General features: G+C 44.2%; 2 protein-coding genes across 2 annotated transcripts in view; one reads left to right on the top strand and one right to left on the bottom strand.

Annotated features, from left to right (window-relative positions):
- Positions 1 to 10,098, top strand: part of cdhr2 (cadherin related family member 2) — a 23,630-nt gene extending 13,532 nt beyond the window's left edge. The window contains exons 16-31 of the mRNA XM_034092195.2: positions 18 to 261; positions 1,837 to 2,076; positions 2,179 to 2,248; positions 2,326 to 2,907; positions 2,996 to 3,067; positions 3,305 to 3,354; positions 3,460 to 3,611; positions 4,673 to 4,769; positions 4,861 to 4,949; positions 5,081 to 5,152; positions 5,427 to 5,562; positions 7,986 to 8,107; positions 8,251 to 8,364; positions 8,464 to 8,547; positions 8,855 to 8,903; positions 8,991 to 10,098. Coding sequence (XP_033948086.2) covers positions 18 to 261; positions 1,837 to 2,076; positions 2,179 to 2,248; positions 2,326 to 2,907; positions 2,996 to 3,067; positions 3,305 to 3,354; positions 3,460 to 3,611; positions 4,673 to 4,769; positions 4,861 to 4,949; positions 5,081 to 5,152; positions 5,427 to 5,562; positions 7,986 to 8,107; positions 8,251 to 8,364; positions 8,464 to 8,547; positions 8,855 to 8,903; positions 8,991 to 9,143 — 2,326 coding nt within the window. The 3' untranslated portion in view covers positions 9,144 to 10,098. The remainder of the gene's footprint in view (positions 1 to 17; positions 262 to 1,836; positions 2,077 to 2,178; positions 2,249 to 2,325; positions 2,908 to 2,995; positions 3,068 to 3,304; positions 3,355 to 3,459; positions 3,612 to 4,672; positions 4,770 to 4,860; positions 4,950 to 5,080; positions 5,153 to 5,426; positions 5,563 to 7,985; positions 8,108 to 8,250; positions 8,365 to 8,463; positions 8,548 to 8,854; positions 8,904 to 8,990) is intronic.
- Positions 9,744 to 14,762, bottom strand: LOC117453450 (uncharacterized abhydrolase domain-containing protein DDB_G0269086). The gene is made up of 2 exons (XM_071204502.1): positions 14,337 to 14,762; positions 9,744 to 13,865 (listed from the first exon to the last, which is right to left on the bottom strand). The coding sequence occupies exon 2, from the start codon at positions 13,848 to 13,850 to the stop codon at positions 10,866 to 10,868; it is 2,985 nt and encodes a 994-aa protein (XP_071060603.1). The 5' UTR covers positions 13,851 to 13,865; positions 14,337 to 14,762; the 3' UTR covers positions 9,744 to 10,865.

The following is a 14,762-nucleotide window of genomic DNA, read 5'->3' as shown; positions in this document are numbered from 1 at the left end:
CACACACTGTGTTTCAGACTGCTGTATTTTGACGTGGATCCACATACGGGCGCAGTTTACGTGAAAAACGCGACTCTGTTGGATCGCGAGGTCAGATCTCTGTATTCAGCCACTCTGCAGGCCAGAGACACAGACTGCAAGCCCGGCAGCACAGTGCTGGAAATCACTCTGACTGACATCAATGACCACCCCCCAGTCATGAACAGAGACTCCTACCAGGAGTTTGTTAAAGAGGGGCAACAGTTTGGACTTAAGATACAGGTAACAGTGGGGGATATATATACGGGAGTAGTAAATACTACTATCTATGTATCCATGCTATGATTAACCGGAATTCAGATTTATTTATGAATAGTTTTAGAGCTAAATCCAACAGATTTTGTGTTGATGGGAAAATTGAAAATACTTTATTGTGAATGTTCAATTCAGGAGGGTAAATAATAACAGTTGCAACAAGCAATTTAAAAGCCAAAAGAGAGGACACAGTTTCATATTTTAGGGTTGATAGATTTGGAAACATGTTTAGTAGGCTACAGTTCGAGCTAACTATTTTTGAGTTAAGAAACCAAATAAAGATCTTAAAAAAACATTCAGTCGACGTAGAACTTTAAATTACATGTTGTGAGTACAACGAGGGACAGTTTACAAAAATAAAAATAAAAAGTAAATCAGTGAAACCAAACCAGAGACACATTGTTTTCTTAATTCCAAGCGTTCTTCATGGGGTCTACATTACCCACAATGCAACTCACCCGCCACCACTGTGGTTATAGATTATGTGTTATGTTCTTAGTGGCTAATCTAGCCTTCAGCCTTTATCTTTGAGAGAGTTTTAAGGGGTTGGCTACAGAGTTCTGAAAAGATCCCCTCTTTTATAACTTCACACTCCCAGATGTGTACTATTCATAAACTTGTAGTCTTCCGTCCCAACAGATGCTGACTCACTTGACATTTCTGAGGATATTTACCAAGTTTTGTGTAGCTCCCGCTGGAGCCGCACACAAGCTTTTTTCACATATGGAATTAGGGGTGGGGGAAATAATCGATACAGCATAGTACCTTACGATACCTTGCGTGGCGATATTGTATCAATAGTACACAGATGCCAAGTATCAACTTTTTTTATTTTTATATATATAAACTGTAGCATATCCCTCCGAAAGATGGTCGTATATAAAACAGGAAGTTACGTTAAGACATGTATACAATTGTAATGAAAGTAAAAAAACAATGCCATCTCCTTTTCAGATTCAAATAACAAAAATGGGGTTATTTACATAAACTATTCATATTGCAAATACATGTTTTAACCAGGAAGGGAAGACGGACATGGATATGACCCATGTGATTTGTGATATCGCAATACTTAGCATATCGTAGAATCGCAATACTATCGTATTGTGGCTTAAGTATCTCGATAGTATCGTATCGTGGGGAGCCTGGTGATTCCCACCCCTATATAGTTCTGCTTAACACCTGTAATCAGACTTGCTGTAGTTGTGCACAAATAAGTGGGAAACTATTTTGTATTTTAAACGGTTACATTCTGCAAACTGTGCACAACACAAGGTCCATAAAAGAAGACATTTTGCCATTCTTGAGTCGTGTGGAGGAATCGATCCGCCTCATAGAGCTTCAACCCTTTATAACACATTGAAAGAAAAAAACTAGCCAGGCCCTATGACCCTACACGAGGGCCCGGCCACAGTCATTTCTGCCTGAGATGTGCAGCAGTCACATATGGACATCCTCTTGTCTTGTTTGGATGTTTATATTGTTATGGCAACGTAGTGTATGCAAGTAAACAATTTCATATAATGTTTCTCATTTGGACAGGCAACTGATGCAGATGAATCTGATACAAACAACAGCCAATTAGTGTTTGGAATCGAACCCAGCAGGTACAGTGATAACTTCACCATCAACCCTGAAACCGGTGTGCTGACTAACAGGGGTAAGCTCGACCGAGAGGCCCTGGATCCGGACCTGGACGGGAGGATCGAGCTCAACGTAACAGCAACTGACAAGGGTACCCCCCCATTGTCCACCATGGTTCCAGTCATCATCAATGTGGAGGCAAGTATTTCGCAGCAAAGTATTGGTGCTGTGTTGTTTCTGATGCTGCCACCCCGGTTGGTGAGGAAAATGACTGTCAATGTTTTCTTCTGATCAACCCAGGATGTCAATGACAACGGACCAAAGTTTAAAGCCCTCTCTTACAAATTCTCAGTCAAAGAAGGAGAAAAAGGTCAGTATTAACTTTGCTAAGCACAAGTGTTTATACATGTTTGGCTGGATTTGATGTACATTTTCCTATCCAATCAGGTGCCTTTGTGGGCTCTGTTCAGGCTGAGGACTTGGATCAAACCACAGAGTTCAACCGCATCTCTTACAGCATTAATAATGGAGGTTTCGGCAGCTTCATCATTCGCACCTTTGCAGATGAGCGGGGATACAGGGGAAACCTCACCGTAGACTTCGACCTTGAGCTTGACTATGAGAGCACTCACAAGCAGTACAAACTGCAGGTAGAGGCAGCAGATCTAGAACAGGAGAAAGCCACAGTGACGGTGGAGGTGGACGTGTTGGACGTGAACGATGAGAGGCCCGAGTTCAAGCCGTCAGAACCTGTGAAGGTGAAGGAGAACACCACCAGCGGGGCCGTCGGGAGCTTTACAGCGCAGGACAAAGATGGGAACCACTCACTGGTCTACGAGCTGGAATCCATGAAATGCAGATGCAACGGCTCTATGACTGACTGCAGCTGGTTTATCCTCGATCCAACGGGCGAAGTCAGAGTCAACCCGGAGCACACAATGGATTATGAACAGTGTGACCTGGCGGTGATTGAAGCTCAGGTGGTGGACGAGTACACAGAGAAAGGAGAGAACAACAGTGTCACAACAGGTCAGTTTGTTGTACAGATCACAAAAGCATAAAAGCATATCGTTAAAGCATGACATACAATTAACTTAATTTTCATTCAATCAAACAGGAGAAATGGTTATCGAAATTGAAGACATCAACGACAATGCTCCAGAATTCATTTTGTCAAATTCGGTTTTTGGTGAGTATATATTTTTGATGTATGACTGTAAGTAAATGTTATCGACTGTCCACCAGCACCGTACTGGAGGTGATTTGACTTGGATGGTGCCCCCTTTAACTGAACCTCGTGATGTCCTAACGTCATTTAAACAAATACACTTTAGTTTTTCTTTTAAACAAATACAATATTCAGCTGAATTATGTATAATGTTAGCATTTAATTGTTCATCACTGATTTTCCTTCTCTGGATTTTAGTTGTGGTGTCAGAAGGTGCAAGTAAAGGGACATCTGTAGCGGGAGTCAGTGTGAGTATGAATGAAAAACGGAAACATTTACACGATTTCAGCGTGTAAAGGAGATATGTGACGTGATCTCTGAACATTCCTGCTTTCATCTCTTGCTGCTCCCAGGCTTCAGATCGGGACTCTCTAATACATAGGCAGGTTGAATTTGAAGTTACAAGCGTCCACTTTGAAGACAATAACAATAAGATAACTGATATGAGGATGCTGTACGAGGCCATCACTACACAGCAAAAGGACATTTACGTTGGGATTATTCAGTAAGTACAAAGTCATTTTTCAACGTATTTTATTCTGCTCTAAATGTTTGTTTGGATTTCTCAGTAGCTTTTATATTTGACTGCTGGCTCTCTTGGAACTGATAATTAATTTTAACATTGGAAAATAAATGCAAAGATGCAAAACAAATAAGACACTTAAAAAACTAAGACAAAACTCCAAACAAAGACACTCATATTATTATGAAGACACTCAAAACAAACACGAAGATGTGGAAAACAACCTCAATGAGACACAAAACACAAAGCAAATTTGTCAAAACAGAAAATTATTTAAAATGTAAATGTTGTAGTCCATTTCCTGTTGTTTGTCTTCAAATCAAATCAAGTTTGATTTATATAGCACATTTATAAACGATGTTTGGTCGAGCCAAAGTGCTGTACATATAATGAAAATAGCCTGCAGTAGAGACACTTTACAGCAAATACAACAGCACAGATTGTTCAGAATATCAGTATGAGAAAAACGACACCCTCTGTCCTTAGACCCTCTGTCCTTAGACCCTCTGTCCTTAGACCCTCTATCCTTAGACCCTCTGTCCTTAGACCCTCTGTCCTTAGACCCTCACATCGTACAAGGAAAAACTTCCAGAGAAAAACCACAGTTTCAGTCTTGTTTTACCCCGGCTGACATTTCATTATATCCACTGTTTTAATTTCCCCTATATTACCCTATGCCCTGTAAGGTGTCCTTGGGTGCTATGAAAGGCGCCCCCCAAATAAAATGTATTATTATTATTATTATTATTATTATTATTATTATTATTATTATTATTATTATTATTATTATTATTATTATTATTATTATTAATAAAATAGTCAACAACACAACTACAACTGGGACAAAACTGCCTCCAAAAATCACAATAAAGACAACTTATAAAGAGACACAAATTACAAGTAAAACACTAAAAGAGATTTAAATACCCCTGGTCTCCGTCATGGTCCTGTGTAAGTATGGTAGTCCTTTATTGTCTGTGCCAAGGGGCCGTTTCTATTAATCTGTCCATGGCTGTACTCTTGATTTCCTTCTCTTTCCACAGAACCACCGAGGGGCTTGATACATCACTGGAAGGGAGGTATTTGGTCAGCGTGAGTGCAACTGACAGCGGCAAACTGTCCACCAGCACCGTACTGGAGGTGAGTGACTCAAATCATGCAGCTGGAGTTTCCTAAATAAATACACCACACAGATAGTCACCCTGTGTCTCCTGTTCTCTTTATTTTGCAGATCTTTGCAGTTGATGAATCCTTTAGAGTGAATCTTAAATTTACACAATCCAAAGCCATGGTTGAAAAAAACCTCGATGAAATCACCAGGTACATTTCTCCATTGTAGCCTTTATTTTAGTTAAATTAGAATTTGATAAAAGTACATTCAAGAATATATTAATATTTAAAAATGTTTTTGATCTGGTCCTTTTTTCCTTTTCTGTTTTGCACGTTTCCAGGGCGCTTATTTTTGCCACCAAGGCTGAGGTTGAAATCGCTGCAATCAGGCCTGATGTTCCGGAATCCTCCAGGCAAGCTCCCTTTTCTCTAACATGTAGATGAACCGAAACAAATGATGAGTGTGAAAACGGATACAATAAATGATGGCTGGTTTAGACAGGAAGTGTACTTACTGTTGTCCACTAGATGGTGCAAGTGTCCCTGTATATTGTTCAGGATACATTATGTACTGGTAATTGTAGGTGATAAATGCGGCCAAAGATCATTTAGATTTGAAGACTAAAACAGTTGTATTACTTCATTTATTTGTTTTAAGGGTGTAAGTGAGTTGTATTTTCCTCGCAGGGCTTCAGGTAACACGATCATAGTGGCATATTTTGTCTACTCCAATGGGACTGCTCTAACCTCTACTGAAGTGGAGACATTGATCTCGGATCCTGACCACGTTTATACACTCATAGAGCTTGGCCTGGCGGACATTGTGAGTATAAGTATTAGATTGTTTATTTTTATTTTGTATGAAAGGGTGTCTTTCCTGTCATTTAAGCTTTCTTTAACTTAATTGAATCAGCCTTGTGGATTTTTGGAGTAGGTTTACATAATTTCTTCTCCTAAAAACAATTGTGGGACTACTTTACGGTAACAGATGATCTCTTGTACGAGACAGTGAGTCCCAGATATCAAATCAGTATTACTACTTTAGCTGCAGCACATTCCCCCCTTGTTGTACTGATTACATTTGATCTACAACACTTCCCTGTGTCAACATGACCTATCCAAGTGACTTGAAAATGTTTTCTTTTAAAAATGTTTGCTACAGGACAGTTTTGAGGCAATCCTTTTTTAAAGTAAAAACATATTAAGCAGCACTAGGACATATTGAGCCTCATTGGCTAAAATGAATGATAAGATTTGATCATTTCTTTAAATGACCCGTGTTGAGTGAAGCAATCCCAGTTAACTCATATACATATAAGCACAACCTATAGACACCCCCTTTATTTGGAAAACAAATGGAATGAGGTATTTGGGAATTAACATCGTCTCTCCATCTCTAAAATCTGTAGCCTTAACGGCCCTGCTATTTTCCAGTCCATTAAGGAGGTCATTAACAGATGGATGGCCATACCTCTTTCTCTATGGGGCAGAGCAGAAACCTTGAAAATTAATGTTCTCCCAAGGCTTTCTCATATTATATCCTCCCTCTTGAATTCCCACTAAAATGGTTTAAAGATATCAAATCCCTCTTCACTCAGTTCCTTTGGAATAATAAAAAAAAAACAGAATCGCACATAATATGATCATTCCAAGATCAATGGGAGGTTTGGGAGTCCCGGATGTATTCCAATATTATCTGTCCTTCAACGCAAAGTATCCATTATCATGGGCGTACAACAGTGCCTCTCCGGTAGGCAGTTGGCAATGGCTGGAGCAATCCATCATGTCTGTAAACCAAAACATATCTCTGGCCTCAATGTGGTACTGCCCAACAATGGATAATACCATCATCCGCTTTTCATGCTCTACTGTAAAGCAACTGCACAGGAGACTCAACATAGAGGGGCTCTCTTTGCCATCTTGCCCTATCTGGAGTAACCCCTGCCTTTCTGCAGGTGGAGGCACCTTAAGTAATAACATCTGGCAGAGGGCTGGTATTACTACAATTGGACAGATAGAGACCGAACCCTTCCATTTCAACAACTCAAAAATCAGTATGGTCTCTCAGACTCATCTTTTCTATCATATGCACACATAGCATCTATTACTAGTACAACATGTAAGGAGGGAGCCATGGAAGAGGACCAGCGCCTCAAGAAAGCAATCCTATCATCCGGTGTGGTCTCTAATATTTATAAATTATTATCTAGGGCTGCCCCAAATACCTATTCTCCTGTCCAACTGTCCTGGGAGCATGCCTTGAATATCTCTCTGTCTGCATTGCAATGGAACTCCATTTGGAGGTCAGCTATGTTCTCTTCTAAATGTGTAAGATTCAGGATCATACAGTTCAACATTCTCAATAGAGCTTACATCACCCCTGTTACAAAATCCAAGATGGACAATAAACACAATGCTGGCATGAATGTGGCAAGCGAGGTACATTGTTGCACCTACTCTAGGAATGCCCAGCGGTAAAAAAACTTTGGTCAGAAGTAATATCCTTAATGTCTGAATCTTTAAAAGTTAATTCCCCTGCATGTCCCATTGCATGCCTACTGGGGCTCATGCCAGATGGCAATGTTGCAAGGACTGCCGATCGGCTGTGGACATTGGGCTGTTTAGCCACAAAAAGACTCGTCCTACTAAACTGGAAGGAACGCAAACCAGCCTGCTTCACTAGGGACTCATGGCTGAGGGAGTATCTGGACCTGCTGAACATGGAGCGTGTAGCTTCTCTGCTGGGGGATTTTGAGGGGAGACAGGAGGATTACGGCTCACTGTCCGCAGCTCTCCTATCTGACCCTGTCAATATGGCATCTCCTGTGTAATGTATTGTGTACACAATCAGCTGTCTTAGAAAGTCATCCTTGCACCCCCCCCCGTTATGTTTTGTTTAGTTGTTTGTTGTTACGTGTTTTTTTCTTTTCTTTCTGTTATCTGGAGCAATGTCTGTTTATTTTATAACTGAAAAAAATATATATATTTAAAAAAAAAAAGAGAACAAATAAAAAAATACCCGTGTTAACATACATAAATTGTGTCTGAGCACGTTAAAATAGTTTTATTATCTCAGTGCTGTTTTATCACTAAACTTTATTTTATCTCCAAGATAACAAACCATATTAACGGGAGCAAAGGTGATGTGTGAGGTTTGAACCGCAAACTAGATCAGTGAAAAGTAAATGATCCCTCATTGGTCCACAGGCAATAACACACGAAACATATTTCTTACTCATGTTCCAGGGGAAGGCTCCAGTGGTCGAAGCAGAAACCGACCCTCTGAGGTACATCCTGATGGGGATGGTGGCCGGCCTCATCGTGGTGCTGACTGTCCTCACCACTTCCCTGATGTGCACTCGCAGAAAGTAAGATATCAAATCATTTGGAATAAAGTTAGGGACATATGAAGCAAGTAATCAACCACAGTTTATCCCAGCAAAAGTGTCCATTGATCTAAAAACATACATGATTGTGACTGTGTCTACTTACCGCGTCACTTCACAAACAGCTACAGGAGGAAGCTGAAGGCAGCTAAAGCCATGAACTCTGCCTCCATGGTGACCTCCAACAACCAGAAAAGCGGCGCTGTGGTGCCCGGGACCAACAAGTACACGATGGAGGGGTGAGCAGGAGACAGAGGCATTCATGAGATACATCAATACATAACCGACATGAAATATAACACATTTGTTCTCCCATGTGTGTCATTATTCGCTGACAGGGCTAATCCCGTGCTCAACCTCAACATCGACACCACCATGGTGCTGGACATGGACGAGGACAGCTCAGACGTGGACAAAGTCAGGTAAAGGAAACCTCTCTGGGACAGTCCCCCCCTTTATGTTGGGAGCAGTGATTTTCTCCGACACAAGGTGGGGGCTCGGTGACACACAAGCTTGCTCTGTGGCAGTGCTGGGCGAACACTGGGGCGGCTTCCAGGTGAACATTTTAACAGCATGTTGTGATGGAGAACTGGCTTTTGGCTTTCCAACGTTGGCATGTGGCCTTTTACAAAACACCGTAACACAGATTTGACAGAAAAAAACACTATATTTCTGAGATTGTTATTAGTGGATATAATAATTACTGCATCCTTCTGTTTTCCTCTACAGCCTCAACTCTCTGGACGACCGCTATTCCATGAACGAAGTATCTAACATGGTGCGTTTACATTTTCAACTCCATCTTAATTTGTACTTTTTTAAAAATATGGTCTAATTTCCAAACTTGTCTGCTCCTCCATAGAAGAGCATCCAGGAGGAGGAGGAGGAGGATGATGGCGGGCCACCGAAGTACATCGAGCCTCTGCGTGCTGCGCTGGCCCAGCAGGGCCAGAAGAAAGCCTCCGACAAACCTCACGTGGGTTTCATTAACCCCGCGTTCAGCACGACGGACCTGTGAGGGAAACAATGACCAGAGGCCGCAGGTGAACATTGTGTTGCTTCTGTGTAATCAGGCTGACCACATGTCCAGTCAAACACTCTGATGGTGTTGGATGAAGTCTTTATAACTTCCAGAAGCCTTCTGTTGTGACCAGTAGTAATTTATTATTGATGTTAGATTCATGGCACCGAAAGTGATCAATATGCTTTGTTCAAAGGGATACGAAGGGAGAACCACGTGGGGGGTTTCCCTGGGATTACAAATCATCATTAATATCACATAGACTATTGATCTCATTGATTTTTGTTTGATTATTGCATTGACTGATTTTTGCCTGAACAGTAAAGAGAACATTTTGACATATTCCTATTGAGTTAGATCCTAAAATGAATGCCACTACAGCCAGAATTCATGTTTAACAACAGCCTTAAATCACCTGCAAATCTCAGCTAGCTCTTCTGCTAAAGTAAACTGTGGCTTAACATTGATCACAAAGCCATGAGAGGTAATAACCTTACCTCGCAGACACGTGTATGTCCCTACTAACTCCTCCTACTAAATGTTCTCATTCTCGACAGTGACAAACGGACAGACGCAAAGGGAAAGCAAACGAAACAATTGCTTGTTGCACATGTGAATCACTTTATTTTTGTTAAGCGAAAGTTTAAAAACCGTTAGGATTGCTTTGAAATTAACTTTATTATACGTTATCTCAACATACACAATGTTCATTTTGTTGCAGCTGATGCTATAAACAAAATCAATGTATGATTATTAATGAAATACGACTGCACGTCCTAGACCTAAGGCCTGGTCGATGTCTGAGTGTTTAAGCGTGCTGCTGGAATAAAACCTCATGCAGTGTGACTTTGTACAAGCAGCGGATTGAAAATATACTTCTGTTTACTGACATCTAAATGAATGTATCACGTGCAGTGCAAAGTGCAGTCTGAATAAAATCAGTTTCTCCAAATGTGGACTTTTATGAAAGTAACATATGAACATCACTGACACTCTGTAACAACCTCTGGGATTCAAACACATTTCAAATAGGTTTCATCACATCGTTTACAACTGAATCACTAAGTTAAAATACATTAAGTAGCAATGTTTAAAAATACCCTCATATCAGGTGTCGATTGTGCTCGGCATTTGTACAGTTTTATAGTTTTCACAAAACAAACAAGTCGAAGCAGAAAGCCAAATCTAAGAGCAGATTAAAGACGGACACAAGCCTCTCCCCCACACATCAAGGCAAGAATGAGATTGTTTTTCAACTTCCATACATTCAGGAAAAAGATGGCTGCAAAATGGCCCTCAGGCTACTGACACACATCCACACATAACACGGAGAAACGGCCAGTGTCTGTCTTCTGTCCCGTGTCTCCATCAGAGCTGTTAGGCTTGTAAGCAGAGAAGCATTGCCATGGCTTCATAGTGTCTGAGGAACAAACAAAAAGGCATCAGCAGCTAAAACGGCTCAGTGGACAATTGAATGATCTGGGTGAGAAACAATAAAGGAGGAAAATAGGCCATCCTCATTTCTGCCGCCATGGAGACTGGCGGATCCTCAGAGCCCCGCGGGACAAGTCTTAAATGCTTTTGTGCTTCTTCGTCTCGTGTAGGAGTTGATTTGCTTGTCACACTCTCAAGACAATGTCACGTTGATGGAACTCAGTGTATCACAGGCGCGTACCGTGCTTTATCTCCAGCACAGGTTGTGTCCTCCGGGATCCCGCGTCACTCAGCGGTGTGAGCCCTGGAGCAGCAGTGTGGCTGCTGCATGTTCTCCATCAGCTGGCGGAAGGGGTTTCTTCTGCGTCGGCTCCCCCCTCCACCCTGCTCTCCCCTCTTCCCCGCCCGGCCCTTACCCGAACCAGAACCTGAGCCCGAACCCGAGCCAGATCCCCCGCGGATGGACTCTGGAGAGAGGGGCACTGCTGAGGGGTTGAGCGGAGGAGGGGGAGGCATGGAGGGCTTCTGCTTCTTCACCTGTTTCTCCATGTGTTTCTGGATGGCTGATCCCATCACAGCCACCTCCACCACGGCCCCGTACACCTCCCACGTCATCCCTCTCTCATCCCAGCTCACCTCCTGCACCGGCTCCTCGCTTTGCTCTTCTCCATTCTCCTCCTCCTTTGTGTCCTCTTCAGCTGCCTCCACCTGTTTCTCTGCGCTTACTTTATCCTCCTTCTTGTCCTCCACCTCCTCCACTTTGTCCTCCACCTCCACCATCTCCTCTTTGACCTCCACCACCTCCTCCACTTTGTCCTCCACCACCACCTCCTCTTTGACCACCACCTCCACCTCCACTTTGTCCTCCACCTCCACTTTGTCCTCCACCTCCACCACCTCCTCTTTGACCACCACCACCTCCTTTGTGTCCTCTTCAGCTGCCTCCACCTGTTTCTCTGCGCTTACTTTATCCTCCTTCTTGTCCTCCACCTCCTCCACTTTGTCCTCCACCACCACCACCTCCTCTTTGACCACCTCCTCCACTTTGTCCTCCACCACCACCACCTCCTCTTTGACCACCTCCTCCACTTTGTCCTCCACCACCACCACCTCCTCTTTGACCACCACCACCTCCTCTTTGACCACCACCACCACCACCTCCTCTTTGACCACCACCACCTCCTCTTTGACCTCCACCACCTCCTCTTTGTCCTCCACCACCTCCTTTGTGTCCTCTTCAGCTGCCTCTACCTGTTTCTCTGCGCTTACTTTATCCTCCTTTTTGTCCTCCACCTCCACCACCTCCTCTTTGACCACCACCTCCTTTGTGTCCTCTTCAGCTGCCTCCACCTGTTTCTCTGCACTTACTTTATCCTCCTTTTTGTCCTCCACCACCTCCACCTCCACTTTGTCCTCCACCACCACCACCTCCTCCTCTTTGACCACCACCACCACCACCACCACCTCCTTTGTGTCCTCTTCAGCTGCCTCCGCCTGTTTCTCTGCACTTACTTTATCCTCCTTTTTGTCCTCCACCACCTCCTCTTTGACCTCCACCTCCACCACCTCCACCACCTCCTTTTTGTCCTCCACCACCTCCTCTTTGACCACCACCTCCACCTCCACTTTGTCCTCCACCACCACCACCACCTCCTCTTTGACCTCCACCTCCTTTTTGTCCTCCACCACCTCTTCCTTTTTGTCCTCCACCTCCACCTCCTCTTTGACCTCCACCTCCACTTTGACCTCCACCTCCACTTTGACCTCCACTATCTTCTCAACGCTTGCATCCTTCCTGCTCTCAGGAAAGCTCATGGTGGTCGGTGTTCTGGGGGTCATAGGTGCTGTGGCCACGGAGCGATACTCCACCGGCTGACGGAGCTCCGCCTCTTCAGTCCCGGTGCCTACACCTTCACTCTTCCCCAAAGAGCTAGGGAAGAAGAAGGCCTGGTCCCCTTCAGGAGGGGTCATGGGGCTGGTGGCCACAGACTGGCACTGCACCACCTCCAGGCTGACCTGGGTGCGGATGTTGTGGCGGCCGAAGGGAGCAGGAGATTCAGGGACAGGAGGCTTTGTCTCTCCTCTCAACTCTCCCCATGCACCTTTGTTTCCCTCCACCTCTGAATGTTCAGCTGGCACGTCTGTCTTTGGAACTGCGCATGCAGCAACGCAGGTTTCTTCCATTTGCTTTGGTTGACCCTTTAAATCACCGTTGTTTTCTCGCTCTTCCTCAAATTCGTCTATTTTGACCATCTCTGTCTCAATGGGATAACAAGATGACTCGGCCTTCTCCTCCTCTTCCCCCTCATCGTTGCCATAGTGGGTCACCAGGATTGTAATGTCCTGATCCATACTTCCCATCCGCTGCTGTTTACACTGCTGTTTACTATCCTCCATAGTTACTTGTGAAACCGACAGCCCGGCGCTCTCTCTCTGCTCCTGCAGAGCTCCAGTTATCTCTGACTCAGCCTCTTCCAGTGTCGTGGGGAAGCACTCTTGGCCACTCTCCCTTTGCACCTTCTCGTGCTGATCTTTCTGCACCGTCTCCCTCCCGATCAGCTCTGGAAAAGCCGTGGTGGAGGGCGTCTTTGGGGTCATGGGGGATGTGGCCACAGAGCATAACTCCACCAGCTGCCCCACCTGAAGCCCAGCGCCCACAGCTCCCAGCTTCCCAAAGGAGCTGGGGAAGAAGAAGGACTGGCCGTCCTCAGGGGGGGTCATGGGGCTGGTGGCTGCGGAGCGGCACTGGACCACCTCCAGGCTGACCTGTGTGCGCATGTGCTGCTGGCCGGGGGGAGCGGGGGAGCGAGGGTCTGAAGGGCCCGGAGTCACTGGCACAGGCACCTTTTCTCTGTCAGGACCCGCGTTCGGATCCCTACATGTCTCCTCCTGAGTCCCCCCACCTCCAGCACTTTGGAACGTCTGAGAGATTGTCGTGTCGTTATGTTCAGTTGTTGTTTTATCCTCTTCAGGCTGTTGTGTCAGAGGGATGGCGTTCGTCTGCATCGAGTCTTTGACAACACCTCCATCTGAAAGCTCCTGATCTTTGGATTTGGCATTCGTGTCTCTCTCCTCAACGTTTCTCTCATTCATGGGAAGTTGTGGCTGATGAGTTGTTGACTCTTCACTCGCTTTTGTCTGAGGTCCCCCAGGCTCAGTGCCGCCATCTGGGCCGCCTGGACGCTCTCCATCCTCCGTCTTCTCGCACGGCTTCTGGTCCTCTCGGAGACCTCTCATGTCCTCCTTCAGACTTCCCATTTGTCTCTGCATTAGTGGTGGAGGCACCTGCGGAGCACACCACAGCACACACAGTAAGAAAAACATGTAGCTATAACAACAAGTGGAGGACGCAATGAAGGATTGGTTTTTCTTAAGAAAATGTGTTCGTCATGCGATATCTATGTCAAGTATGAAAACTAAAAAAGAAGTTACATAATTGCTAGCGTTCGATGAAATAATTCACATGGTTTATTTGTATTATAAGACACTGCTGTGGAATATTTACTATTAATAAACAGCATTTAATATGTTAGATATTCTTTAGAACATTTGACAGTTGGATGATATATCAGACGGTGTCTTTCTACCTTTAAAACGTCACAAGATAGCTCATATTTAGGTTTATTTTTAACCTGAAATATAATAAAAGCAATAAAGACATGCACAGGAATCCAGAGCATTTGTTATTTTTGTAAACTATGCAGACTAACAGGATTAAAACAAATTGCAGGACATCACGACGAGTGACACACATACCTCAGCAGTCCAAGTCAGAGTGAAGTCTCTCCATCGCTCTCCCTCACATCTGGGTACAATCACAAAATCTCAGCGCTGACCGAGCCGCACATCTGTCTGTGCTTCTCCCTGTTGATTGATAGTGTTTGCAGTGGCTCCAGGTTTGTTTCCAGAAGAATCTATCTTAGGCAATCCTCGCTCTTTAAGCTGCCTCTATTGAAAAGCTTCACATTTTCCAGTTTCCCTGGAAACCACGGTCGGGTTCTGGCAGTGAGTGGTAATGTAACGACAACATCTCCGTTCAGCTCTCATCACTAAATCATTGTAATTAACTCAAGGCTCTCATAGCAACACAACGGCAAACTGTGTGCAGGGATAAACCTGCGAGTTAGCGAACTTAAAAAAAGAAGAAGCAGCATTTGGATTAATAGCTCTGCCGTTACTACA

This window comes from Pseudochaenichthys georgianus, chromosome 10 (genome assembly GCF_902827115.2).
Source record: "Pseudochaenichthys georgianus chromosome 10, fPseGeo1.2, whole genome shotgun sequence".
Taxonomy (NCBI): domain Eukaryota; kingdom Metazoa; phylum Chordata; class Actinopteri; order Perciformes; family Channichthyidae; genus Pseudochaenichthys; species Pseudochaenichthys georgianus.
This window is presented reverse-complemented; position numbering and strand designations above follow the sequence as displayed.